This window comes from Anastrepha ludens, chromosome 3 (genome assembly GCF_028408465.1).
Source record: "Anastrepha ludens isolate Willacy chromosome 3, idAnaLude1.1, whole genome shotgun sequence".
Lineage (NCBI taxonomy): Eukaryota > Metazoa > Arthropoda > Insecta > Diptera > Tephritidae > Anastrepha > Anastrepha ludens.
Window position 1 is genome coordinate 6405933 of NC_071499.1, and position 26480 is coordinate 6432412.

The 26480-nt window shown below is 39.0% G+C and overlaps 1 protein-coding gene across 8 annotated transcripts in view; it reads right to left on the reverse strand.

The window, feature by feature from the left end:
• Positions 1-23274, reverse strand: part of LOC128856950 (eye-specific diacylglycerol kinase-like) — an 87504-nt gene extending 64230 nt beyond the window's left edge. For 5 of the 8 annotated variants that reach the window (XM_054092417.1, XM_054092414.1, XM_054092419.1 and 2 more), the window contains exon 1: positions 22605-23274. Coding sequence is in view for 1 of the 8 variants with exons in the window: in XM_054092418.1 (XP_053948393.1) it covers positions 22595-22611 (17 nt within the window). In the remaining 7 variants the exon portion in view is untranslated. Of the gene's footprint in view, positions 1-22594 lie in introns of all 8 variants that reach the window. The other 3 variants (XM_054092418.1, XM_054092415.1, XM_054092416.1) reach the window with 2 other exon arrangements.
• Between the last annotated feature and the right edge of the window lie 3206 nt (positions 23275-26480).

Sequence of the window (26480 nt, forward strand, 5' to 3'; positions counted from 1 at the left end):
AAAATGTGCTATAATTTGGTGTGTCATGCCCGTGCACTGTCAAATGATAAAGGGTTTTCCTATAAGAGGTGTTAGGTAAGAGGTTTTCACGTAAAATATCAATGGTTTCGTTGCTAGTGTGGCACGTTGTTGAAAATAAACGTTGTTCAGATCAATACCATCCAAGTCCGGTCAGAAAAAATCATTAATCATCTCTCGATAGAGCAATCCATTCACCGTAACTGGTGCTCCAGCTTCATTTTCGAAAAAGTAAGGTCCAATGAGTAAGATCCGACAATTTTGTTTGTTGACGAAGCCACCGAGGTGGAAATGGGTCTCATCACTCAAGATGATTTTTCGATGAAATTCCGGTTCATTTTCATGCATTTCAACGACCCAATCAGCAAAGACACGACGTTGTTGATGTTCGGCCAGCTTGAGTTCTTGTGTTAACTGGACTTTATAAGCCCTAAGACCCACATCTTTATGCAAAATACGGTGTAATGCCGTTTGTGGAATGCTTAATTCCAAAGAGCGACGAGGAATGGACAAACCTGGGTTTTCTCCAACACTTTCGCCTACAACAGCAATATTTTCGGCTGTTCTTGAGCGACGTGCACGGGTTTTATTCTTCATATCACTAACTTGTCCCAACAGCTCGAATTTTTTCACCAATTTCTGTATTGCGGTCCGACAAGGTGCTTCAATATAAAGTGTTCGAGTTTTACGAACCGTCTCTGCCAAATTTTCACCATTTTTATAGTGATTTTTAATAATTTCAATACGTTGCTTAAGCGTGTATCGTTCCATTTTTATTAATGGCGTAGTTTCTACTTGTCAAATATCAAAAAATGACAACTTCAAAAGTGACATCTACCGAAATAGCGGGCTATTCAAAATAACACCTGTTATTGGAAAACCCTATAGTTACACACCAACCCCTTCGGCTAAGCCGTAAATGGCGGCAAGTATCTGCTATATACATATTACAGTTAACTGTTTTACATAGCTACAAGTATGTAACCACGTACGCACCTAAACAGTTGCACACCCACGCGCGCCTCATTACAACTCTTACATACAAAACCATCGTTAAGCGGCTCATATATTTCCAGTTGTCTTAATTATCTGTGCAATGCAAAATAAATATACAAAGTAGCAAGCAGCACGCCTAAAAGTGGTGCCTATTTCTTTTTATCAACGGATTGTATGTCTTAACTTTATTGTTGTTTATTTAAGACAAGAAATAAAAATGGATTAAGGTAATTTACAAAGAAGGTAACGCAAGATTTATGTACTAAAATTAAAATACGAAAAAGAGGCTACACAAAATAATTACGCACTAACAGGGAGCTCTTTTCGCCGACGACAATGAAAATTAAAGAAAATCTGTCAAATGGACGCGGAAGTACTTTTATGCTAATCCCGCACAGCAGATGGTTTTGGAGCGAAAACTCGCTGTGAGGTTTACACATTTTATTAGCACTTCGCTCTTTTGTGCTTGCTGTGTGACCTACTGCCAGCCAATGTTACACGGCTATATAAGAGGAGTAAAAATGGAAAACATCTTCCGATTTCGCTGAAACTTACTAAATGTTTTACGTTCACTTAGAAAAGCAGAAATATGAAATACGCTAAAAACTTATGTACTGCCACGCCTAGCATTAGTGTAGGCCGGTATGTGAAATTTTATCTGATTTTGATGAAATTCGGTTTACCCATTGCTTTAACTTTGAAAAATTTTTAGATCCAAAATATGTGAAATATATGAAATATCGATTGGTTCCATGGTGAAAAGATTTTAAAGACGAACTCTTTCATAGATCGTTATTCTTCACTGAGCGATTCTGGCAGAATCAGCTGATGGACTCACGACACTTGGGGTGTGTTTAGAAATAAACTGAGATTGTGTTGGTGATGTACGAAAAAGTTCAACCAATGACACTTCGTAGCCATCTGAACAACGCCTGATTGGACTGTATGAATATGTGTTTGGACGAGTGTGTCGATGTGTGTGAAATTATCGTGTGGATTTCGGCTGGCAATAAAATTGTGTTAGTGATATACGAAAGCAAATCAACACAACCTTCACTCATGCCGCTTCGTTGCTATCTGAAAAAGGTCTGATTGGACGAGTGTGTGAGTACATGTGAAATGGTCGTGCAGAATTCGGCTGCAGAATCTCCCAAGTGACGTGGCAGCTAAAGTTTCTCTCACAATTTTCTTTTTCAGCATAGTTAAAGAGCAACCCTTGAAATCTATCATCCTTGGATTAGTTCGTTGCCTCGCTCACGCCAAGTGTTAATTGTGAATGTTTGAAATCTCATTTATCTGATAGGCGTTGTGTGGTAATAACAGAGGGTGATTGCTGGGAACTTTTCATTGCGTGTTCAGTGGGGCCACAAGGCAGTATTTTAAGGCCTCTACGTTCTATTCATTTAATATTTGGTTTATTTATGTACTAATGATATTAGCAACTTTTTTTCGTTTACCGATTTTCTTTTACATGCTGGTGATTTGAAACTATTTCTGCGATTAGAAATACTGAGGTGTTCCTGAGGTGCAATTGGAAATGATTGCGCTTGCTCGCTGGTGCAGTAACTTTGGCATCACTCTAAATATAAAGTAGTGTTTTCATATTATTTTTGTTAATACTCAAAATGTTTTTCAATCATCTCATAGCATTGCTAATATTTTACCAAAGACCACTCCCATTATTCATCCAATATTCATATTAATGGCCGCCGTAGCCGAATGGGTTGGAGCGTGACTACCATTCGGAATTCACAGAGGGAATGTAGGTTCGAATCTCGGTGAAACACCAAAAGAAAAACTGCAGGCAATGGCAAACCTCCGAGTGTGTTTCTGCCATGAAAAAGCTCCTCATAAAAATATCTGGCATTCGGAGTCGGCTCGTAACTGTAGGTCCTTCCATTTGTGGAGCGATATCAAGACGCACACCACAAATAGGAGGAGGAGCTCTGCCAAACACCCACAAAGGGTGTACGCGCCATTTATATATATATATATAGTATAGTCACTCTCTAGAGAGTAGAAGGCTCATACTCTCACTCTCTTATGTTTTTAGTGTAATTAAAAGGGAAGTTTACTGGTTATCTCTATTAGGGAGGATTCACTTTCATATACCTATTAGATCTCTACGCTACACTTGCCCATATCATCTTAAATTGCTTAACACAAATTGTGCCCGTAATGCTCCTATTGCCCGCCAACCAAGAGAATTCAATGAGCTCTCGAGTTCTATTCCGCTTGACTTTTCAGTGTGAAAAAATTAATTTTATGAAATTCTTAACTTTTTTTATTTAGTTTTGCTTATTTATTTAATTATTTGTAGTAGATTAAACTCTTAGCTCTAAGTGTAAAAACTATTATTATTTTGTATGTCTGTAAAAACTATTGTTATTTTTTAGGCTTGAAATAAACTAAACGAAATGCGTTACTACAAAAATAAAAAGTATATGATCAAATATGTGAAAAAAAATTTTTACAGTTGGTGTTTGTTGATTTTTTGCTCTTCAGGTTTTCTTTTATATTATGCTTCAAACATTCAGAAAAAACTCAAAGTGTTATAACAGGCAAAAACACGGAGCTTGTAAAATAAAATAAAAATAAATAATTGGCGCGTATACCCTTTTTGAGTGTTTGGCCGAACTCCTCCTCCTCCTATTTGTGGTGTGCGTCTTGATGCTGTGAATGAAGGGACCTACAGTTTCAAGCCGACTTCGAACGGCAAATATTTTTATGAAGAGCTTTTTCATGGCAGAAATACACTCGGAGTTTTGCCATTGCCTGCCGAGGGGCGACCGCTATTAGAAAAATGTTTTTTCTCAATTTTGGTGTTTCACTGAGATTCGAACCTACGTTCACACTGTGAATTCCGAATGGTAGTCACGCACCAAGTCATTCGGCTACGGCGACCGCTTAAAAGCTTGTAGTCAATTAAAAAAAAAATTTTCAGAAGATATTGTTGATACAAAAAATTTCACTTACAAACTCTAAAATGTGAGTAATTATTACGCAATTGCGAAAATATTTTAAAACAAGTAAATTTGAAGAATTTAGAGGAACTTCTCATCAATTTTTCTTTTAAGTTCAAGTATCAACTTTTTCTTTTTTGATCGCACTCGCAACACTCTGTGCCGCCTCTTTTCTCACGACCAGAGAGGACTTTACTACTCAATTGTCTACTTAGCCAGACAGTAGCAGTTGTTGACAAGAGAGACTCTCCATTGGATTTCAAAGTTTTAAGCTTAAAAAAATTACTAAACATATCTAAAAAATTGACTCCAAATTTTTAACAGTTCAAATTATTCGTGCTTGACTACCAGTCGCTAGTGCTCAGTAGTATTCATGTAATATCCAAGCAATGCAAATATTTTTTTCTAATAGCGATCGCCGCTCGGCAGGCAATGGCAAATCTTCGAGTGTATTTCCGTCATGCAAACGCCCTTCATAAAAAACATACGTCCAGAGGTGGCATAAAATTGAAGGTCTTAAAAGCATTACATAAGAGGCACACCATGAGTAGGAGCTCCTCAGCAAAAAGCCCAATAAAAGGGTGAAAGCGCCAATAATACTATGTTGTGTAATAATAAACCAATTTTCTGCAGTAAATATTAATACGAATTGCATTTGAAGTAAAGTAGTGTCACTGAGAAAACTCAATACTTGCTTATCCTGCGGCCAAGTTGAACTACTTGTGTATGCCATTATTCTCATCCCCCGAAATCAAAGCAATTAGATGTCAAAACCACTATGCAATAAAATTAAGTGAAGTTCTAGCATGGACGAGCCATCAAATACACAAAACTTTGAATGATTGTGTTTGCTTGTGAGTGTGTGTGTGTGTATACATGCTGTGCCTGTGTTTATCGCCAACAATTCAATTGGCAACATATCAAATTCAATTTCAAACGTTCTGCAATAGTTGCCCGCCATTGGCTATTATACGCCAATTCAGCAAAAACCGCTTCCAGTCCTTAGTTGCACTCAGTGGCCATTTCCACTCGACTGGCTCATTTGTTGCGTGATTTAATATTGCAGTTGATTTTATGTTTGTGTGCAAAATTTTGTTATGGATCATAATTTTTTTAAGATCATCCATTGTTTACTATATATTTTTGGTTCTTATTGATTTACTTTTATGCCTATTTTGTGCGTTAGTTGAGTAAGTTTTTGTTTGACTGCCATTCGGTATGAGTAGCATTCGGGTGTGTCCACCGTTCGTTGTTTACTGTGTGCAAGTAACTGTAAATGGTAGAAAAAGTAAGCTACGGCAAGCCTGTAAGCGCTTTTCCACCATAAAAAACCATCTGCAGTACAAATTAGAGCAGGAACTCGGTCAGCTGGCGTCTCTCAGTCTCGGTCAGCATCTTCAAGTCCGTCGAGGCTGTTCACTAAAGAACAAGCACAATATAAATTACGAGCAACAATTTGTTAAACTATTTTCATTTGTATGATGAATACGCATTTTATATACGAGGTGTAGTAATTAAGTTCTGAATATTTAGTTGGATTCCTTCCTTTAGGTGAAGTCAAAGTTTGAAGTCGATAGGGCTTTTGGTTGGTCTTTTATGTGTCTTTTTCCGAAGTAACTTTTTTAGTGGCGTTGTGGCTCTTGTCGTTTTAAGGTGGCTCACCATTCGAAGTAATGTGTTGTGACTCAATATGGAGTGAAATCAGTCGGAAATCCCTCGGAGAACAGAGATTGTATGAGTTGAGCACCCAATGGATATGGGTCCTGTATACCCCGAGAACCGTAAATCAAGTCCACAATGAGTGGATCGAGCAGGGATCGGCCAAAAAATGTGTGGAAGTTCAAGTCATGATTGAAGGCCATGTTGATTTTTTTTCTTCTTAGGCTGAAACGTTGTGCTCCTGATTGAACAGATGGCCGCGAATATCATCGGAAATATGAGCGGAAATGTTAGCACAGATGTCCCAAATGTCAGCGGAGTTGGCGTCACAGATAAATTCGCAGCTGGAAAGAAATCATCTTGAGCATTGTAAAGGTGAAACTGAGGAGGACGAAGTCCATCAGGCAGATGAAAAATAAACTGCGGTCACTGCTGAATTTCAATCAGACGTTAATAAGGAAATGTTAGAAGAAGGAGCCCAAGGCGCTATTATTGACAGCCCAGATGGCGATGGGGTGCTATAACATATGAGGAATACATTTTAGAATCTGAGCAAATAGTTGAAGACGATCACTGCATAGTATATGAAGAACAATTGGTTGAGGAAGACCATTAATCGACCGAAGGAGATATTGAAATATTCACCGCGTAGGAAGAAGAGCAAGTTGTCACGAAAATGGTCCCTTGTATCGGAGCCAGGAATCGATGAAAAAACTCTTCTGACCAACGGGTGGAGACTCCGCGACTTCGGAAGATGTACAAAACGAAGATGGTACGCATGAGACTGGAGCCGTAGAAAGTTCTTTACTAGCTTCCTTAGCCTGTGACAATGCATCTAGTTTACTCTCTGTCGGAAGGGGTGAAGATATTGACTGCAAGAAGCATGACTTTGAAGCAAGCGTAAAAAATAGGGGATACATGGAATCCGACAATTCACTATCTGGACATTGGAGTTTATGCGGATGCCAGTTGAGATGCCTACAAACCCCGAAGTAAATGATGCGGAAGAGGTATCGGACGACGAACTTCAAGCACTCAGCGCGCCGAATTGCCTGCAGACGCCGAAGTAATATCTGATAATGAATCACCAGCTGCAACCGATCAAGCCGAAAAGAAGTCAACGCCTGCATCACCAAAAACTAACCAGTGTTGACATCGAAGTATATATATTTACAATACGAGTGTATATATAGATGAGTAATTATTCACAATAACTCACTCAAAAACGATTGTTTGGTCAGCAAATAGTATTTTCGTGGTGTAATGTAGATTCCTCCCATAGCAATTTTCTTAGTTTTTCAATACTAACTACTTGTCCTATATTACATAAGCCTCCATAGAGGTTAGGTTAGGTTAGCCTGGTTGGCAATAAGCCACGCATAGACCGACCTCTATGAATACTACAAGTACACATCATGTAGGATGTCAGCGCTTTTGGCGAATCTAAGCAAAGCGGGGAGATCCGCTTTTGAGACGTCCTCCAGACCCTCAAACAAAGGAGATCGCAGGCATTTGAAACGCGTTTTTAATAATGCCGGACAGATGCACAGAAGGTCTTCTAAAGTTTCCTCAGCATCTGCTCTGCATTTCCTGCATTTGTCCGTATTAGCAATCTCTATTTTGTACACATGTGCAGCCAATAGATTATGACTTGTCAGCATACCTATGATAGTTCTGCAGTCTTTACGCGAGAGCGTTAGTAAGAATTCAGTCAGTTTTTTGTCGTTAGTTCTACACATAACTTTTGCTGTTTTGCATGTGGCCAAATTAGTCCACCTAGCTTCCACTAGTTTTTCCCTGTAGTCGTCCATTTCGTTGTATATTGTATTTAGCGGTTTAGGTATGTCGTTCTCTTGTTCAAATGGTAGTCTAATAGCACTTTTTGCTATCTCATCTACTATTTCGTTCCCCATAATGCCTTTGTGACCAGGTACCCAATAGGTATGCAGCCAACTGTCTGCCGCTAGCCTTTCTATGGCCTCCCAGCTCCGTTGAACATTTTTGGACTTAATACAGTATGAGCTTATTGCTTTTATTGCTGCTTGACTGCCCACGTATATATTAATTGCTGAGTTCTTTCTTCTTCTTGTGTAGGCTAGTTCCACGGCTTTCCCCACAGCAAAAACTTCCGCTTGGAAAATACTGCTGTGGTTTGACAGCTTGGTAGGCTGCCTTATCACTAGTTTTGAGCAGTAAATGCCCGCTCCCACTCCGTCTAAAGTTTTAGAGCCGTCTATATAGATGTGAAAAGTTCTATGGCCAGGCTTCATGCCTTTGTGTCATCCCTCCTCTTCAATTGTAGAAGCCTCCATAGAAGTGCCTGAAGTTTTTGCTTGTCTGTCACCAGTGTTACTAATTCTGAGTAATTTTTAAGTGAATATTACTATTTATATACTATTATACGGCCGCCGTAGCCGAATGGGCTGGTGCGTGATTACCATTCGGAATTCACAGAGAGAACTTCGGTCCGAATCTCGGTGAAAACACCAAAATCAATAAAAAACATGTTTCTAATAGCGGTCGCCCCTCGGCAGGCAATGGCAAAACTCCGAGTGTATTTCTGCCATGAAAAAGCTCCTCATAAAAATATCTGCCGTTCGGAGTCGGTTTGAAACTGTAGGTCCCTCCATTTGTGGAACAACATCAAGACGCACACCACAAATAGGAGGAGGAGCTCGGCCAAACACCTAACAGAAGTGTACGCGCCAATTATTTATTTTTTTTTTTATACTATTATACTATTATTTACTTATTTTATTTTCAAGTGCTTCATCCACTTTATTTTATGCGCTATACCTCATGCCCAGCTCTGTCCTTTCCCCATCGCGCACAAGGAAGTCATTTCTAAGCTTTTATGCATTTCATTATTTTAATAATTCACTAATAAAATGTAGCCAAAACCAAAAAAACTGCGTTCAAGGAATTTAAATCCAATTAGATTTGCTCAAATATTAAATTTTTGTAGAATAATAAATTGGCGTTCAATTTAAATTGAATTCGCCTTGAAATTTTGGCCTTCCCTCACCTGACCTAGACTTTTGTTTACGTATTTGCGCAAAGTCTCCATTACAATTAAATTCTACAATTATGTAGAAGCAGCGCGTGGTAGAGGAGGTCAATGAATTTGCCAGATGAGGATGCTGAAAAATTACCTCAGAATATTTATGAGCTTTAATTAGAAATATTCGTACTCGTGAGGAGGGTTCAGCGGCAAACTAATTAAATCTTTAAAGCGCTTCGCTCGGCTCACAACTCGAAGACGAAAGGATGCAAATGGCGCCAGTTTGAAACGGACAAAAGCGAAGCCACCATCGATATTCCTAATTTGCAATTAACAAACAAAATATTTGCGAACGAGAGCAAGTCAAGGGCGAGGCAAGCGGTTAGTGAGATAAGTAAATCCAGACGGTAAACAGCTTGGCATGCAAAGTAGGTAGATAGTAGTTGTTGTATTTGTTGAATATTTTAGAAGGACTCACACATTTTTCGGTGAGCTAAATTCTACTAATTTTCATTGCACTGCATTTTGCAAAATTACTTGAGGAAAAGCATTTGTAAAACTTTGCAGACAACAGAAATCGCAAAGAGAGGGTCTGAGCCGCTGGGAGGTAACGCCGTGGTAAGTTCAGTAGCTGAAAGTGTTAGCTCCGTGCATTTTCACAGTTTGTTAACTTTTCCGAGTGAAAATGAGACATTTTGAGCTGATTAAACTTGGAATTCAATTGAGGTCGTATTTTATGGTTTTTAATGCGAAAAGTATTAAAGGATAAAGTTAAAGCCGAAAGGGATAAACTACCTTTGGAAGAAAAAAAATATTTGGCAAAGTTTTCTACACATAAATTTTTACTCGTAAATGCATACTTAGTTGCGTACATATTTTGTAGACATCTATATTGAAATTCCATTAAAAGTCACCTGAAAATTGTGGTTGTTTACGTATTTCAAAATCATTAAAATTCCTATGTGACGGTATTAAGAGGGGTAAAGCTGTTTGTGGGATATTTTAAGAAAATTATTTTTGCCATTTATATTTTCCTTTGCCTATTTTTTTGTTTTTTTATTTTGTGCTTTTATTTTTGCAAAACGAGTCGCTGTCTAAAATTTTAAAGCAAAATCATAGAAAGACGTGGCAATTACAACATTAAATTGTTGCTGTCGTCTCGTCTCGTCTAGCTTGTTACCGTTGCCGCTGCCGCTGCCGCTATTGCTGCCAATTCTCTCACTTGACTTTCTCAGTTGACTCTTGGTGGTACTGCTGCTGTTACCGAAATATTGTGTTTTCCACTGTTTAGCGATAAAAATAATTTAGCGGGCGTTTCAAATTTAAAACATGCGGTGTTTTCATGTTTATTTATAATTTAAAAAAATAATATATGTATCTATGTATGAGTAAACGTGCGAGTACAACGCAAGCGAAAAGTTGACAATGCCGCGAATTTTTGCGCCGGCACAATTCAGGCGTGTTTGTGTGCATGTGATTGTATTGCATACATATTCTTACATGTGTTCGTATAACTCTAGAAGTGGCTATGTGTACTCGTGAAAGGGGAAGGCAAAGGAGAGTCGCAGTTGAAATATTTGCGACATTTGTCTCCTGCAGAATTTTGAGTGGCTTCATGTGCATTTAGTGTTGTTTTGCCTATACCGACAAGGCTTATTTTTTTATGCCTTCAAGCTTCTGCGTTCATACATAACAAGGGGAAAAGTAATTTCTGTCTATGTCCCAATGCGCCTGAGGGACTAGGCAGCGATTTTAAGCAGAAAACAAATGGAATGAGGCCAAAATAATACAGTTGGCAGTTGGTTTTGCTAAAGAAAATATATTTTCGGCCAAAAAATTCGTTGGACAATTGACACGAATTCCAAATTAGAAATAAACTACAAAAACATTTTTTTTTTAATTTTACTTTAATTCGCACGCATTTTAACCGACCGCTGGAAAAAAATTAATTGTAAAAGTTAGTGGAAAATTTCACAAAACTACATTGAGAGCAAAGCATAATAAAAGTGTTAAATAAATTGCGAACGGGTTATAAAAATACATTCATTGCGAGCAAATGTTTCAAACGTTGCAGAATAGAAATTTTATTATGCACCGAATGCCAAGTTTGTAGCGGTGGTTAATACTATTTGCTGTCAACAATAATAAATGTTTGTATTGTTTTCTATTAATTTTGTATTTATTTTTAGTTGTGGTCACCGACAAAATTAATTAAGTTATTATATTTTAATGGTGGTTGTATAGTTTTTATCATCTTTGGAAAAGAAAAAACAAAAAAAAACCAGGAAAAACCACAACATGCCGATTGATTAAAAGCTCGCAATTTTAATATTTAATAAATAATGCATGCGTTTCTTTCGGGTGTGTTTTTAAGAGCTGGAGAATTTAAAATGATAACGCAAAACAAAAATTTTTGGATTAATTTGTTTTTTATTATAATCGGATTTTTTTTTATTCTAATAGTCGATGAATAAATGATTAATTTATGAAAACAAAAATTCATCGTCATTCTTCATTTCGAAGGAAATAAGGACCGCTGATGCCGTTAGTATTCTATGAACTTCACGAACAGATATTCTTTTTTCTCAAAGTAAATTTCCACAATTTGGTAACGTTACTCTGGCGTTAAACCATTCTCGATGACTTGCCAAACTTTACTGAACAGAAATCTGAACACAGTTTGCCATTCTCAGCTGTAAAACCATAGTTATCGATATCGATATTTCTCATGCATCTAAAAAATCACCCGATACATGCTTTGGCTGAGTACGTTTGGGCGTGATTATTATTCCGTATTGGCACATACAATCATAGAAAGAAGTAGTTCTTTAGCGATCGGCCCCTGGAAAGCAGTCAAAAAACTTTGCGCACATTTATGCTTTACAAAGGGGCGTTCCTGCGGCTGTAGTAAAAATATGTTACGACAAATTTTTTCTCCGTAAATATATAGATGATCACCAGCTCTTCATTTATGCTGCTTAAGAAATTCATGGCGATAGCCATTAACAGTATCTCATTGGATAAAAATTTGTACTTATTTTAACTTGGAAAGGCATAGAAAATTGAAAACTATGAAGCCGTTTTTCTCGAATTTAACTTAATAATTTTTTTGTATTTAGTTTTTTGAACTACGATGTTTTTCTAGCAAACGAGTGAAATCGTTTGAGAAAAATGCTAAATGCTAAAAATTCCGTTGCTAAAAAACTTTCTTGATATTTTCAATACAGTAAAGTTACCTAAGATTTGATAGTTTTTAATACCTTGGACATTAGTGGGGTCAACATACATTCAATATTGCACGAGCATTTGGTCATCAAAAATATTTGTTCTCTTTGGATTCCGCATAATTTGACAATGTAAAATTGCCCAAAGAAGGGCTCGTGTCGATTGATGTAAAGAAATGTTTCAGAAATTCAGGTGATTCAAAAAGATTCAAAGTCCGTCTATGACATCGTAACAGGTGACGAATCTCGAATCTATGCATATGAGTCAGAAACAAAACTGCAAATGGTCAGGATCAGTTGTTCCAAGACGAGCTTAATCCAACAAAAGTTGTTCGGAGAAAAAGCTTCTCAAAGCAAATTCTTGCCTATGTTTTCGGAGGATCTGGTCATTTCGTAACTGCCAAAAGTTTTCGAAGAATCAAGGAAAACCAAGTGTCATTCTTCACCAAGACAATGCGAGTTCTTACGTAATGGCTCACACAAGAGAATTTTGAACACTGAAAAGATCGAATTAATGAGTCATCTGCCTTAACGCCACGATTTGGCACTTATTGATTTCTTTGAGTTCCGGAACACGAAAAATGAAGTCCGGGGTCAACGTTTTTCAACTCCTAAAGCAGCTGTTGAAGACTTTAACAGTTGGTTTTAGGGGTTACCACTTTTGAGTAGCAAAAGTGCTTTGAAAATTTGTTCGAGCAAATGTAGAAGAGTATTGACTTCCAGGAGAATATTTTGAAAAACTCTGAAGCCATTTTCATTAAAAGTTTACTGTGTTTGCATTACAGGGCGTAAACCATAAGTAGAAACCCTCGTAATAATGTTTGACAAATGCAGGATTGGAAAAGTTCAATGCTGCTGCAGCCACGCTTTGCTTCCAGCAGCGCACAAGGCAAATTGTTGTTATATTTCAAACAGACTGTCAAGTCTAGAAACTGCAAATATTGCATTTTTTTCTTTGGAAAGTCATAATGAAATGAAGAAAAGAAAAATAATGAAATTTGCCGGCCTCTTGACCTTTACTGTTTATTAAATCTATTTCAGTAACTTTGTGCAATATTTTCCGTCTCTTCAATTGCATTACATTTTTCATTATGCAAAAACTGTGCTTTTGACTCGGTTATTTTGCCCCTGTGAGGGGAATGCATACGCATACACACACACACATACATACGTGACATGTCGAAACTTTAACTTTTTTAACATATACACGTACATATATAATTTACAATAGTATTGACTTGAGCTTTAAAAAATTTCAACTTCACTCTCCGCTTTAGTTTCAGGGAGTCCGCGCACCCATAGTTGCTTTTGCCGTAAGCCACAAATATCTCAGACGCAATTACCTTCCAAGGAAAATATTTTGAAGCTATCCTCGTACCAATAAATAAGAATTTTGAATTAAATAACCTCGTCGACATGCAAATATAAAATGGAAGTCTTGTATAATTTTAGTGCACCATACTGGACATATAATGACATGTGATACTAAGTATTTGCTTTATTTTTTATTTTTTTTTTATATTTTTTAAATTTTTTAATTTTTTAAATTTATTAATTTAATAATCTAAGAATGCATTATTTCTTACAGACTATGAAAACAGATTGATGCTACACAATTCAATCAAAATTAAAATAAACCTAAAATTTACTTCATTCATTTTAATGAAGAAATCGTAACATTTTTTATAGTTTCCAAAAAAATAATATTAGGCAGTATTTAGAATCTAGTTGAACAATTCATTTAGTAACATTTTGAACCAGTACTTTGTGGAAGGAAAATCTAGGCCAATACGATTTGAAAGCGAATTAAATTCCCTTAAAGTTCTAAAGTTCTTCAAATCGAAGCTTTGGAAGCATAATAAGTTTTAACGATCCCTAACCAGAAAAAATCATGATTTCACAAGCTACGCTTCCAAATACTTTGAAAAAAGAACAGGAAATATAATATAAAAATCGGTTCACAAAGTACACAGAGCGAAGAGTTGAAGAAGACGCCGAAATGTCGATTCATTGTCCTTCTCAAGTTGTTGGTCTTTGCCCATCTTGTCTTCTTCTTCTTCTTAATTGGCGCGATAACCGCTTATGCGATTTTGGCCGAGATTAACAAAGCGCGCCAGTCGTTTCCTTCTCGTGCTAACCGGCGCCAATTGGACACACCAAGTGAAGCCAAGTCCTTCTCCACCTGATCTTTCCAACGCAGAGGAGGCCTTCCTCTTCCTCTGCTACCACCAGCTGGTACCGCATCGAATACTTTCAAAGCTGGAGCGTTTGTATCCATTCGGACGACATGACCCAGCCAACGAAGCCGCTGGATCTTTATTCGCTGCGCTATGTCTATGTCGTCGTAAAGCTCATACAGCTCATCGTTCCATCGTCTACGATATTCGCCGTTGCCAACGTGCAAAGGTCCAAAAATCTTACGCAGAATCTTTCTCTCGAACACTCCAAGCGTCGCTTCATCGGATGTTGTCATCGTCCACGCCTCTGCGCCATACGTTAGGACGGGCATGATGAGAGTCTTGTAGAGTGTTAGTTTTGTTCGTCGCGAGAGGACTTTACTGCTCAATTGCCTACTTAGTCCAAAGTAGCACTTGTTGGCAAGAGAGATTCTACGTTGGATTTCAAGGCTGACATTGTTATCGGTGTTAATGCTGGTTCCTAAATACACGAAGTCTTTTACAACCTCAAAATTATAACTGTCAACAGTGACGTGGGTGCCGATACGCGAGTGCGCCGACTGTTTGTTTGAAGACAGGAGGTACTTCGTTTTGTCCTCGTTCACCACCAAACCCATTCGCTTTGCCTCTTTATCCAGTTTGGAGAAGGCAGAACTAACAGCGCGGTTGTTAAGGCCGATGATGTCAATATCATCGGCATACGCCAGCAATTGTACGCTCTTATAAAAAATTGTGCCTGAGCGATTAAGTTCTGCGGATCGTACGATGCTCTCCAACATCAGGTTAAAGAAGTCACACGACAGCGAGTCACCCTGTCTGAAACCTCGTTTGGTATCAAACGGCTCGGAGAGGTCCTTCCCAATTCTGACGGCGCTGCTGGTGTTGAGCAACGTCATCTTACATAGCCGTATTAGTTTTGCGGGGATACCAAATTCAGACATAGCGGCATACAGGTAACTCCTTTCCGTACTGTCGAATGCAGCTTTGAAGTCGACGAAAAGATGGTGTGTGTCGATTCTCCTTTCATGGGTCTTTTCCAAGATTTGGCGTATTGTGAATATTTGGTCGATGGTAGATTTTCCAGGTCTGAAGCCACACTGATAAGGTCCAATCAGTTGGTTGACGGTGGGCTTCAGCCTTTCACACAATACGCTCGCTAGAACCTTATAGGCGATATTTAGAAGACTAATCCCGCGGTAATTGGCACAAATTGCAGGATCGCCCTTCTTATGGATTGGGCAGAGCACACTTATATTCCAATCGGCAGGCATGCTTTCATGCGACCATATTCTGCATAGGAGCTGATGCATGCACCTTACCAGCTCCTCGCCGCCATGTTTGAATAGCTCAGCCGGCAGTCCGTCGGCGCCCGCGGCTTTGTTGTTCTTTAGCCGTGATATTGCTATTCTCACCTCGTCATGGTCGGGTAACGGAACGACAATTCCGTCGTCAACGATTGGGGTATCGGGATCTTCACATTCTCTATGACATGCGCAGCTGTCACCGTTTAACAGGTTCGAGAAGTGTTCCCTCCATAATTTAAGATTGCTCTGTACGTCAGTCACCAGATCGCCGTCTTTGTTCTTACAGGACAACGCCCCGGTCTTAAAACCTTCTGTAAGCCACCGAACTTTCTGGTAAAATTTTCGGGCGTTGTTCCTATTGGCCAGCATCTCAAGCTCCTCGCACTCACGTATTTCGGCCTCTCGTTTCTTCTGTCGGATAATACGTCTCTCTTCCTTTTTCAGCTCTCTGTAGCGATCCCATCTTGTCTTACGAGCCTATAAAATACGAGGTGTGTTCAAAAAGTATCGTGAATTTTGAATTTTCGCAGGTTACGTATATTTGGATTTCGATTTTCTTGTGGCGATATGTTGGTACTCATGTCTTTCACTCATTCCGACGAGTTCGGCCATTTTGAATGTCCGGTTAATTGTTGACAACTGATTTGCTTGCACGTGTTTCAGCTCGTCTTCGATTTTTACCTATTCAAAAAGATGGACCAAAGAACCTGTATCCAATTTCGTGTGAAAAACGAAATTAAGTGCGCGGATGTATTCCGAATCTTGTCTGTGTCATACGGAGAAGCTACTTTGGGCCAAAGCAACGTTTATCGGTGGTACAAAATGACAAAATGTTGTCAGAAGGCCGAGAAGATGTGAACGACGAAAAGCGTGCATTTCAACAACAGGCGAAAAAATTGATGAAATGAAGAAAATGGTATAGGCCAATCGTGAAATCATCGTTAGAGAAGTTGCTGAGGACCTAGACATATCGATTCGCTAGTACCATTCGGTTTTTTACAATGATTTCGGTATGAGATGGATCGCCGCAAAATTCGTACCAAAACTGCTCAATTTCAACCAAAAGCAGCATCGCATGAACATTGCTAATGAGATGTTGGACTCTGTCCGCGGCGACCCAAATTTGCTCCAAAGGACCATAACTGGTGACGAATCGTGGGTTTATAGTTATGACATGGAAACCGAAGCTCAATCATCTCAATGAAAGCTGCCGTACGAACCAAGACCGAAAAAAGCGCGCCAAGTTCGGTCGAATGTAAAAGTTTTGCTTACCGTTTTCTTCGATTGCAGAGGCGTTGTGCATCATGAGTTCTTGCCACAGGGTAAAACGGTCAATAAGGAATATTACCTGCACGTTATGCGCCAGAAACGCCCGGATTTGTGGAAGAACAAAAATCGGCTCTTGCATCACGACAACGCCCCTGCGCACACATCGTTGCTTGTGCGCGACTTTTTGGCCAAAAACAACACACTAATGATGCCAGAGCCCCGTATTCCCCAGAGCTGGCCCCTGTGACTTTTTCTGGTTCGCGAAACTGAAGAGTTTCCCATGAAAGGACGACGCTACGTTACGACTGAGGAGATAAAGACGGCATCGAAGGAGGAGCTGAACAAGATAAAAAAAAAGAATTTTTTGAAGTGCTCCGAAGATTGGAAAAAACGTTGGCACAAGCGCATAATATCTCATTGGTATTAATACTTTGAAGGGGATAAAATATTATAATATTAATGAATAAATGAATAATGAAAAAACACAAAATTCGCGATACTTTTTGCACACACCTCATACAGCTCGTGCGAGAATTGTAGCCAAATGACTATCGTTTGCGTCGAAATTTTGCTAATTGGGCTCATTTAGGGTATTTATTATTCAGATTTATTGGAAAAAGTAGTGAAAAATTGGGACTGATCGAATGGATAATGTAACTCGTAGGCACAGAGAACATATGCCGATATCACATTAAAAAAAATTCCATTAAATTATGTAACTGGTTATAATGGAAAAAAATTATATTCCAACAATATTTCTGTTTTGTATTATCATTTTAAGCTCTCAAGCTTTTAAAAAGACACCCGATATACCTATCAATTAAAAATCCCGCATCACTTTAATGTGCCATAAAACTAATTCGCATTGAGTATTTCATATTGAAAATTTCGGAATATTCACTCGGGGATGGCTTGCAATATAGTAAATTGGGGCTGCTCTTTCGAATTCCTTCATGTTGGACTTTCTTAAGGCGTCTGCTAAATGTGTCTTAACAGCTGTTAAATGTTTGTCCAGTTTTCTCATGTGAGCACCTTCTTGTTTTAACATTTCATTTTCAAAATGACAACAACCAAATCAGATCGCTGAATTCGCACATGCAAATGACGCGGTAGAATGAAAATTGAGTTGTCCAAAATCAGCGAAATGACAGCTGATATTAATTCAGTGATGGCATGAAATTCGTTATTTTTTAACAGTGAAATTCGAAAATTCCACCAAATATTTCTGTATTTGCAGAGGTTTTTGACAGTTTTAACAGAACTGGAAATGTTGAAATGTGGGCCGGAGATCTGCATTTTTATATAATATACATAATAAAAGAAACAACTTCTTGGACGAGGGCCATTGCCTACTCGCCGCTATGTCAGCAAGCAAATTTGCAGTTAGAAATATGCGACCAAACATCAGTGCATCCACAGGGATTTGCTGCGATGTATGGCTTGTGGTATCATCTTGTGGATCTTACTTGTTTCGAAATGAGGAAGACAACACTGTTTTGTATTTAGTTTTTTTTTGTTGATATTTAAGCGGAGTTATGTTCAAGGCAAAAAATGAAGTTAGAAATGGACAGAGATGTTAGGTATTAAAAATGTAAATATCCATTGTTTGCACCTCCAGTCAACTGTGCTAAATTATAGTTTTTTTTCCTTTTGCATAAAAAAATGTTTTAGAATTTCAATTGGCTATAATTACGACTTCATAGATGTTTGTGTGCATGAACCGGTAAACACAACGCACACACGCACGCCCATTTATTTCGTATTTGAGTATTAAAGCGGATAAGACTGGTTATGCGCAATATTTGTTTTCGGTAATTCATTTTGTAATTAAATTATCAAAAGCAAAGCAGATTAAAAGGAAAGGGATGAATTGGCCGCGCGCGTACAAATGCGCACAAAGACAGAAGCAAAAAAAAAACATTTATGGCACCAGAAATTTGCTAAAAATTACCAAATGGGGACGAGGTTCATGGGCAGGTGCCATAAGCGCATACGCCAAGTTGGAGGAGCAGGCCATAAATTATGGAAATATGAATGTTGGGGCAGTTTTGCAAATTATTTCCTAATTTTTGTTGCCGTCTTCTGCTGATGCGGTGACGGTAATTCAATTAAAGCGTAATCGCAGTTGTAACAGCATCGCGAGCGAATGCTCCGACGCGCAACCGACATCAAGCGCTGAGATCTGAGATAGTGTATACCATTTTTTTTTTCTTTTTTGGTGCCTTCTCTTAAATCATTTTTAGTTTTGCCGCTGTCGCCATTCGCTAATTACCGCAATTCACTTTAGAGCGCAAACATTGCTTCCGTTCACTCTTGCTTTTGTTAACCTTTTACGGTTGTTGTTTTTTTTCCACTGCGGCCAATTTGAACGGGGCTTGGTCCACAAATATACGTTAATTAATTGTCACTTTTGCAACGCAAAAAAATAGAACAAAAAAATTTCAAGCGAGATAAAGTTTCACGAAAATATATGAATAATGGCGAAAAATGTAGAAATGGAATAGAACGCAAAAGAATAATTCCACACGGGCATTGAATTTCTGCTAACGTCACGGCAGAGCGCACACCTAGAGCACAATTTTTAGTGGTGTGACGACAAAGCGGTAGGCAAAGCAAAAGAGTCTGCGTAAATGAGCTGCGTGCGCATTCAAGGTGTACTTAAAAGCAAGGCGCATTCATTAAAGGTGGTGGCACTAGCCAAATAACAGTGTTTTGTAAGTTTCATTGTCACGGCAAAGTATTGGCAAAGTAGAAAACAGAGAATGAATTCGCCTTGTTTCATTCTGTGCTGGAAGCCACATGAACACGACGAAAGAAAAAAAAAGCGGATCAGCTGATTGACCGATGCCACCTTTAATATATTCGCCTTGCTTAAAGGGTATATATTTACTTAATAACAATAAAACCAATTGTTGTACGGGAAACAGATTGGAGTTTTCAGTGACACTCAGTCAAACCACAGCAAACCTCAAATATTGTTCAAGAATTAAGAAGAAGCTTAATACGACTTGTACTTTTATGGGCTCCAGGACACTCCGGTGTTCAAGGAAACGAAATTCTCTATGAACTGGCCAACCGTGGATCACCGGTTCCCCCACAAGAGCCAGAGCCAATAATCGGAATCAGTTCAGCATTAATCATGAATTGGATCAGCGATTATGTACGCAATTTACAAAAGAGCGATGGTCTAGTCTAGAACGCTGCAGAACTGTAAAGTGTTTTGTGACAAGTCCGAACAGAAAACTGTCAAACTTTCTACTAAAACTTGGAAGGAAAGACGTTCGGTTGATGGTCGGTAGTATTACAGGACACAACCCATGGGGTCAGCATATGACCTCCATTGAAATCATTGAGGACCCAATGTGCCTGTCTTGCTTGGAGGAGGCGGACTGCGCAGAGCAGTCTTTTGCCTTTAATATTTTGCCGGAAAGGCGTGCCGAAGAAACTCGTGTCTTTGGTATGAATGATTCTGACAGGAACAACATCCAAGGTGCGGCTATGCTCACGGCCTTCCTATCGTTGCAAGAAAACAACGCGCACTTGCTGACTGTATGCAGGAACTGATAACTAAAGCTAGCCTTGAAGCCTTGAAGCCGACTAGCCTTGAAGTTAGTGTCGATAACACAAAATACCACATCAACTAAAAAGCGTCTCCTAAAAACTATCTACCACACAGAAGGGCCTCCATTTGTAGGATAACAACAAGACGCACCAAAAATTGTAAGAAAATTTCGGCCACATAACAATTACATTTATTCTATCTACGCTTCATCTCAACTCACTTATATCCACTCATGCGGCCTCGGTAGTCTAGCGTAAGAGCACTATACTGCCATCCCAGAGGTTGTGGGTTCTCGAATCTTACGTAAAGCACGGTCCTCGCACTTTTCCAAACATACCTACTTTCCTAGTTTCTCATAACAAAAAAAAAAATTATAATAATTTCATTCCTCAACTCCAACAACCTTATCCTTCCAATCCTTACTCCCGCACAAAAGTCAGCACATAACCTGCAATGTGGCTGCTAAAACAAGCAAAAAACAAAAAAAAACGACACAGTGGCGCCAGCAAAGGGAACCGGGCAATCGCGGTAATAGCGCAGACACCAAATTTAGAAAAGTCCTCAACCATCTGTGCGCTCCTTCTGCCAGAAAAATGTAAAACACAGATGACGCTCCAAGCAGTAAGAAGGTGTTGTTCCTAAGCAAAGAGGTGGGCATTCCCACTACTTAGAACTGGTAGCGGCAGGCTAATCACCTACCCTGTCAGAAATCAAATCGAGTAACGAAACCAACGCAAGGCTGAGTCTTGTCGAGGCCCTATGCTCCCGAGTGGTGTGAGCAAGGACAAAAAAAACACTCAGAGTGGAGGTATGATATTTTTTCCAATAGGGTTATTTTGACGCATCACGCGTGACTACTTTCGCAATAAATATATAATTCTTTCCAGTATTCATTGACATTTCATCATGGAAAGACTTACGCCTCAACAACGTCTACAAATCGTAAATTGTATTTCGAAAATAGGCGCTCTGTAAAAAGTGTTCAGTGCGCGCTGTTGACTTAATGGCTACGTCAATAAACGAAATTGCCGAATTTAGGCTGAAGAGCGACCCGAATTCATTCAAGGGCAACCATTGTATCCATTGAAATCAACCATTTGGCACAGCCTACGGGCTGAAGCAATCATCGGTCCATATTTCTTCAAAGACGAGGCTGGCGGCTTTGTAACAGTGAATGACGAACGCTATCGCGCAACGATAAACGACTTTTTGATGCCGAAAATTGAAGCCCGTGATGCCCACAAGACGGCGATACTTGCCACACAGCCGCGGCTTGTCGTGAAACAATAGATTTCCTGTATCGTCGTTTCGGTGTTTGACCGCCCTTTATTTATATGGTATATTTCTTATATCGAATTAACTACACTCGTAGAAATTTTAATTCCGGTTGAAATTTGTGCAGAAATAACTTGCGAATTGAGTTAAGTCTCAAACCAACTGTTCAAAGTAGGCAATCAAATAAAATCAAATAGAACAGCGGATTTTGCTCTATTCAGCTCTACCTTTGTTGAAAATAAATTAGTAAACGTTAAGCGTAAACACAATAGAATACAAACAATTCTTGTGTTAGAATAAAGCTTAGCACGAGGGTCGTTTGAAAAGTCCGTGCAAAAATAAAAACGACTTAAGTCTTTCTTAGTTTTCGACATAGTCTACTTTAGGCCTTTACATTTCGTCCAACGCTGTTCTAGTTTGTTGATGTCTTTCCAGCCCAATAAGAGGATTTATCGAAGGCTGAAAAATAGCCATTCGTTTCTGCAATCTCCTCTCGTTCGAGCAAAATCTTTTTTCTGCCAGGCATTGCAGGCAAATTGCGGAACAAATAGTAGTCGGAAGGGCCCGAGGAAGCCATAGTTTAATATGGTTTCTGGCGCGAAGACGGAACTTCGGGACATAGAGAAATCTTTATGATGCTATCAGAGCTGTATCCACTGTTTCTGGCACCTTTGGACGATCTCGTAGTTTCATTGTGAATGACAAATTTTAAGTACAGACCAGATAATCCAGAACCAATAATCCACAGTGCATTCAAAGAAATTTCCTGGATATTTTCTTTACCGATGGATCCAAGCATGAAATAGGTTCTGGGGGGAAGGAAATAGAAGGGATGCAACCACAACTGCTGAGGCATGAGAGCTAGAGCGTTGTCGTGATGGAAAAGAAAATCTCTCGACTTCCTCGAATCAAACGAATGCCAAGCACAAAGAAATATACCGATCTGCCTGAAACTTGTTGTGTGTTCTTTCAAGAGCTGTTACTGACTAAACATAACCCCGATACGCGCTAGTAGTGCCGGCTCTCTGACTTTGCACGGACTTTTCAAACGAGTCTCGTATAGCTAGATTCGAGTGCTCCTGATAGTATTTTTGAAATTTAACCCGAGTTTGTATTGAATTTTTAGGGAACTATGGTAAATAGTACTTGAACAAACCCCGCATATGACGTTTTTGCTGCCGTTGCTGTTGTTGTTGTTATTACTACATCGATATATTGTTTTTTTTTCTTGCTTTCAGCAACACTCACTCATCTGAAGTCATTCCGTGCCATTTTTTAATATCTTCAAAATTTATAACTTTTTTGTTTTTTTTTTGTATTTATGTATTTTGTTGGCAAGTAAGCTTTTGTTTGATCACAATGCACTCAAATTGTATTGTTTATTGAGCCAAATATGACACACAATGGATGCAGGCACATAACTGAATTCACATCACTTTTCTCGTACGTAACAACTCATCACAAATCACTTTTCCATTTTTGTCTTTGTTTGATCATTACGTCACTCTATCGCGTTGGCTCTTCGCTGCCTTTCGCACATTTTCAACGACGTCACTCGCACAGCGGCTTCAACATGTACGCTGGTACTAGCATAAGCGATCATCGATGACGTCAAACCGCACCTGATTATACATTTCGCTAGCGGAAAGTGATCGATCTTTTGTGTGCTCCGAATATAAAACGAATATTTATTTGTTTGCTTGCGTGCCGCTAAAAAATTTCGCTAAACTTTTTGCACAAAAATGCCTACAATTAATGAATAAATGATCGCGAATCTGCCGGTGCTTTGTTGACGCTTTGTATCCGACTGTTGACTAAACCGAGCTGCAGAAACAGATTTCAAAAATAGGTACGCCAGAGAGATACGCCCGCAGCGATGTGCTCATACAAACATACTATAGGTAAGAACACATTCATACGCACACACACATACATACATATATACAGATATGTCTGTAAGTCAACGTGAAAGTCACCACGGCCCAACCGCAGCAGCCACAACAGACACTCAGCCGTTCCGAAGCAGCTGTGGTCACATTTGTTCGTTTATCTGCGGATCGCACATTATTATATCTGCACTTAACAGCGCGCGAGTGGCTGGCTGGTGCCTACCTACCTATGTATCTACTCGTATATAGGTGGACTGCGCTATGTATGGATGTGCGTGTATGTTGGCTGTTGACTATTCCAACTCGCTCGCGACAAAAAGGTGAATAGTTTGTGTGATCGTGAGTGGCGATCGCGCGGCCGTATGACTCAACCCCTTGTGCGCCAAAGTGAGCGGGGCCCTATTTCAAGAGGTGTGAGTTCAATGGAAACGTTTTCAGCGAAAACTGAAATCTACTAAACCGTGACCAATTTCATTATTCGATGCTAATATAGTATATGAGGCATGTAATAATTTCCTGGTGATTTCGATCAATTTGCTATTTTATATCATGTGACGCAAAATTAATCACCCTATTTCGTTTTTGAATAACGTTTCTATAAAATTAAGTGATGGAAATCTTTATTTGACCTATAAAACAACAATCAATGGAGCGCGCTTATGTGTGTTTATACTGCAGCTGTCTAGTTTTTGAGTCTGAAATATGTTTCCAAAAATTATAACTCTTTCGATAGGGTGATTAATTTTGTGCCACCTTATATTATAATGCTCAAATGTGACTTCACATATTGTGGAATGATTGAACCCTGCACTTGGAAACGATTTATTCTCGCTTGATTCAGCTTATGCTTTTAACGTGAAAATTTATGTGTACATTTTATTTTTATTTAAAATATGTGTACATTTTATTTTGACGCTGTCGGTATACCCTATGATCTGAAAGTAAGAGGAATGTTTGAGTAAAACAAAACAGAGTTAAATTTCAGGCAAATTTATTTTATCTCCTCTGGTAGGCTGACGAAGGGATGGCCTTCAGCTCCTTCGTTGCATTCTCTTTGATCTTCTCTATCGACTGAAATCTCTTTCCACGAAGTGGTAACTTCAGCTTGGGAAACAAAAAGAAGTCACACGAGGCCATATCAGATTAATTCGGTGCTTGCACGATGGTATTTACTTGGTGATGGTCAAATAATTCAGCACCATTTGGGCTCGGTGCGATGGCGCGTTATCATCATGCAAAATACAAGAATTGTTTGCCCACATTTTCGGCCGTTTTTTTACGCCAGGCAGACACTAATGATCCGATGGCACTAAAAAGTGAGAGATGGACTGGTTCCCACGGTTCTGATCATATTCTATATATTATAGTATTTGTAATTGAGGTAGACGTACATTTATGCTCCTACCGTCTTTGATTTGGTGTGACATGTCAGAAATATAAACATAAACAAGGTGAGTTGTGTGGTGAGGCGTATTTTTGCAAATGTCATTGATAAAACCAAAACAGCGTAAAATTTGTAAAAAATAGGCGAAATATAATATTATATTAAGTGGAAATTTGAAAAACAAACAGGCGCAGGTTGAATGATGAACTTTTACTTTCTCAGCCAAGTGTTTCAACTGGGGCAAGATGATCAGCAGAGGGCTTCGCAGAACGCCGCGCGAAAATAGAGCAATGAGAGTTTCGGAATTAATCGACTCGAATATATAAGAAACTCTTGTAAAGGCCTGGTAAACAAAAAGCATCGCAAGTTGTGCCAAAGCTGGGCGATGTTCTGAATGCATCTACAAAAGTTAAGAAATGCGTTGAATCAGACCCACCAGATGAAGGCTTAGCTACAGGGTGGCTGATGAATTTTGCTACATTAAGAAACTCAAATAACCTTTTTTTAGTGTATGGAATTCATTTATTTTTTTTTTCAAGTTGAAGGTCATTAAATTTTATTAAATGTAGCTTAACTAGTTTTAAAAATAATTGAATTTAAATGCCCCCCATGCTCGTTGACACAAGTGCGGCATCTTAGTAAAAAGTTGTTCATTGCTGCTTTGAGAGTTGCGACAGGAATAGCCGCAATTGTTGCCCGAATGGATTGTTTTAGTTCATCCAAATTTGTTGGCTTTGTTTTATAAACTTCTTGTTTACATAAACCCCACAAGAAAAAGTCAGGTGCAGTAAGGTCAGGCGACCTGGGGGGCCAACGAAATTCGGAGTTTCTTGAAATCAGTTTATGGGGAAATTTTCGTCGCAACTCTGTCATAACAGTCTGGGCTATGTGAGACGTTGCCCCATCTTATTGAAACCACACAGAGTTGAAAGGAATTCTCTTTCGGCGTAGTTCTGGATAGAAAAATTCTTTCAGCATTTTCAAATAACGGTCTCCAGTAACCGTAACGGTGTGACCATTTTCTTCAAAAAAATAAGGCCCGACAATACAGCGTGAAGAAACCGCACACCACACTGTCACGCGAAGAGGATGCAATTCCGTCTCGTGGAGTATCTGTGGGTTAGAAGTACTCCATATTCGACAATTTTGTTTGTTCACATTGCCGTTTAAATCGAAATGGGCCTCATCAGACATGAAAAGGCAGTTTAACATGTTTTGGTCTTCTTCCACCATTTGCAGGATCTTCTGGCAAAATTCCAAGCGAATCGGCAAGTCTGCTGCATTCAGTTTGTTAACCATTTGAATTTTGTAGGGAAATAAGTCTAAATCTTTGTGCATTATTGTTTGCAAAGACTGTCGGCTGACACCAAGTTGAGCAGATAAGCTTCTTGTTGAAACCCTTGGATTGCTTTGTATAGCTGCAGCTACAGCAGCGATCGTTTCCTCCGTCCGAACTGGTGGGTTTCGATGATAAGGCCTTCTTGCGACTGTTCCTTGCTCAGCAAAATTATTCACCGGTCTCATTATGGTCCATCTGCTCGGGGGATCGCCGCCAAACATCCGCCTGTACTCTCTCTGTACCAAAACTACGGACTCCAGTGCGTGATAGCGGCGGACTATCCAAATTCTTGTTTGCGTGTCCCAGTTATCCATTTTAATAAATTTTAAAGATCAATCTGCAAATTAAAACAAAAATGGAACAGATAACTTAAAAAGAAAAAAAGTTATTCAATTTTTTTTTGGTAGCGGCTTTCATCAG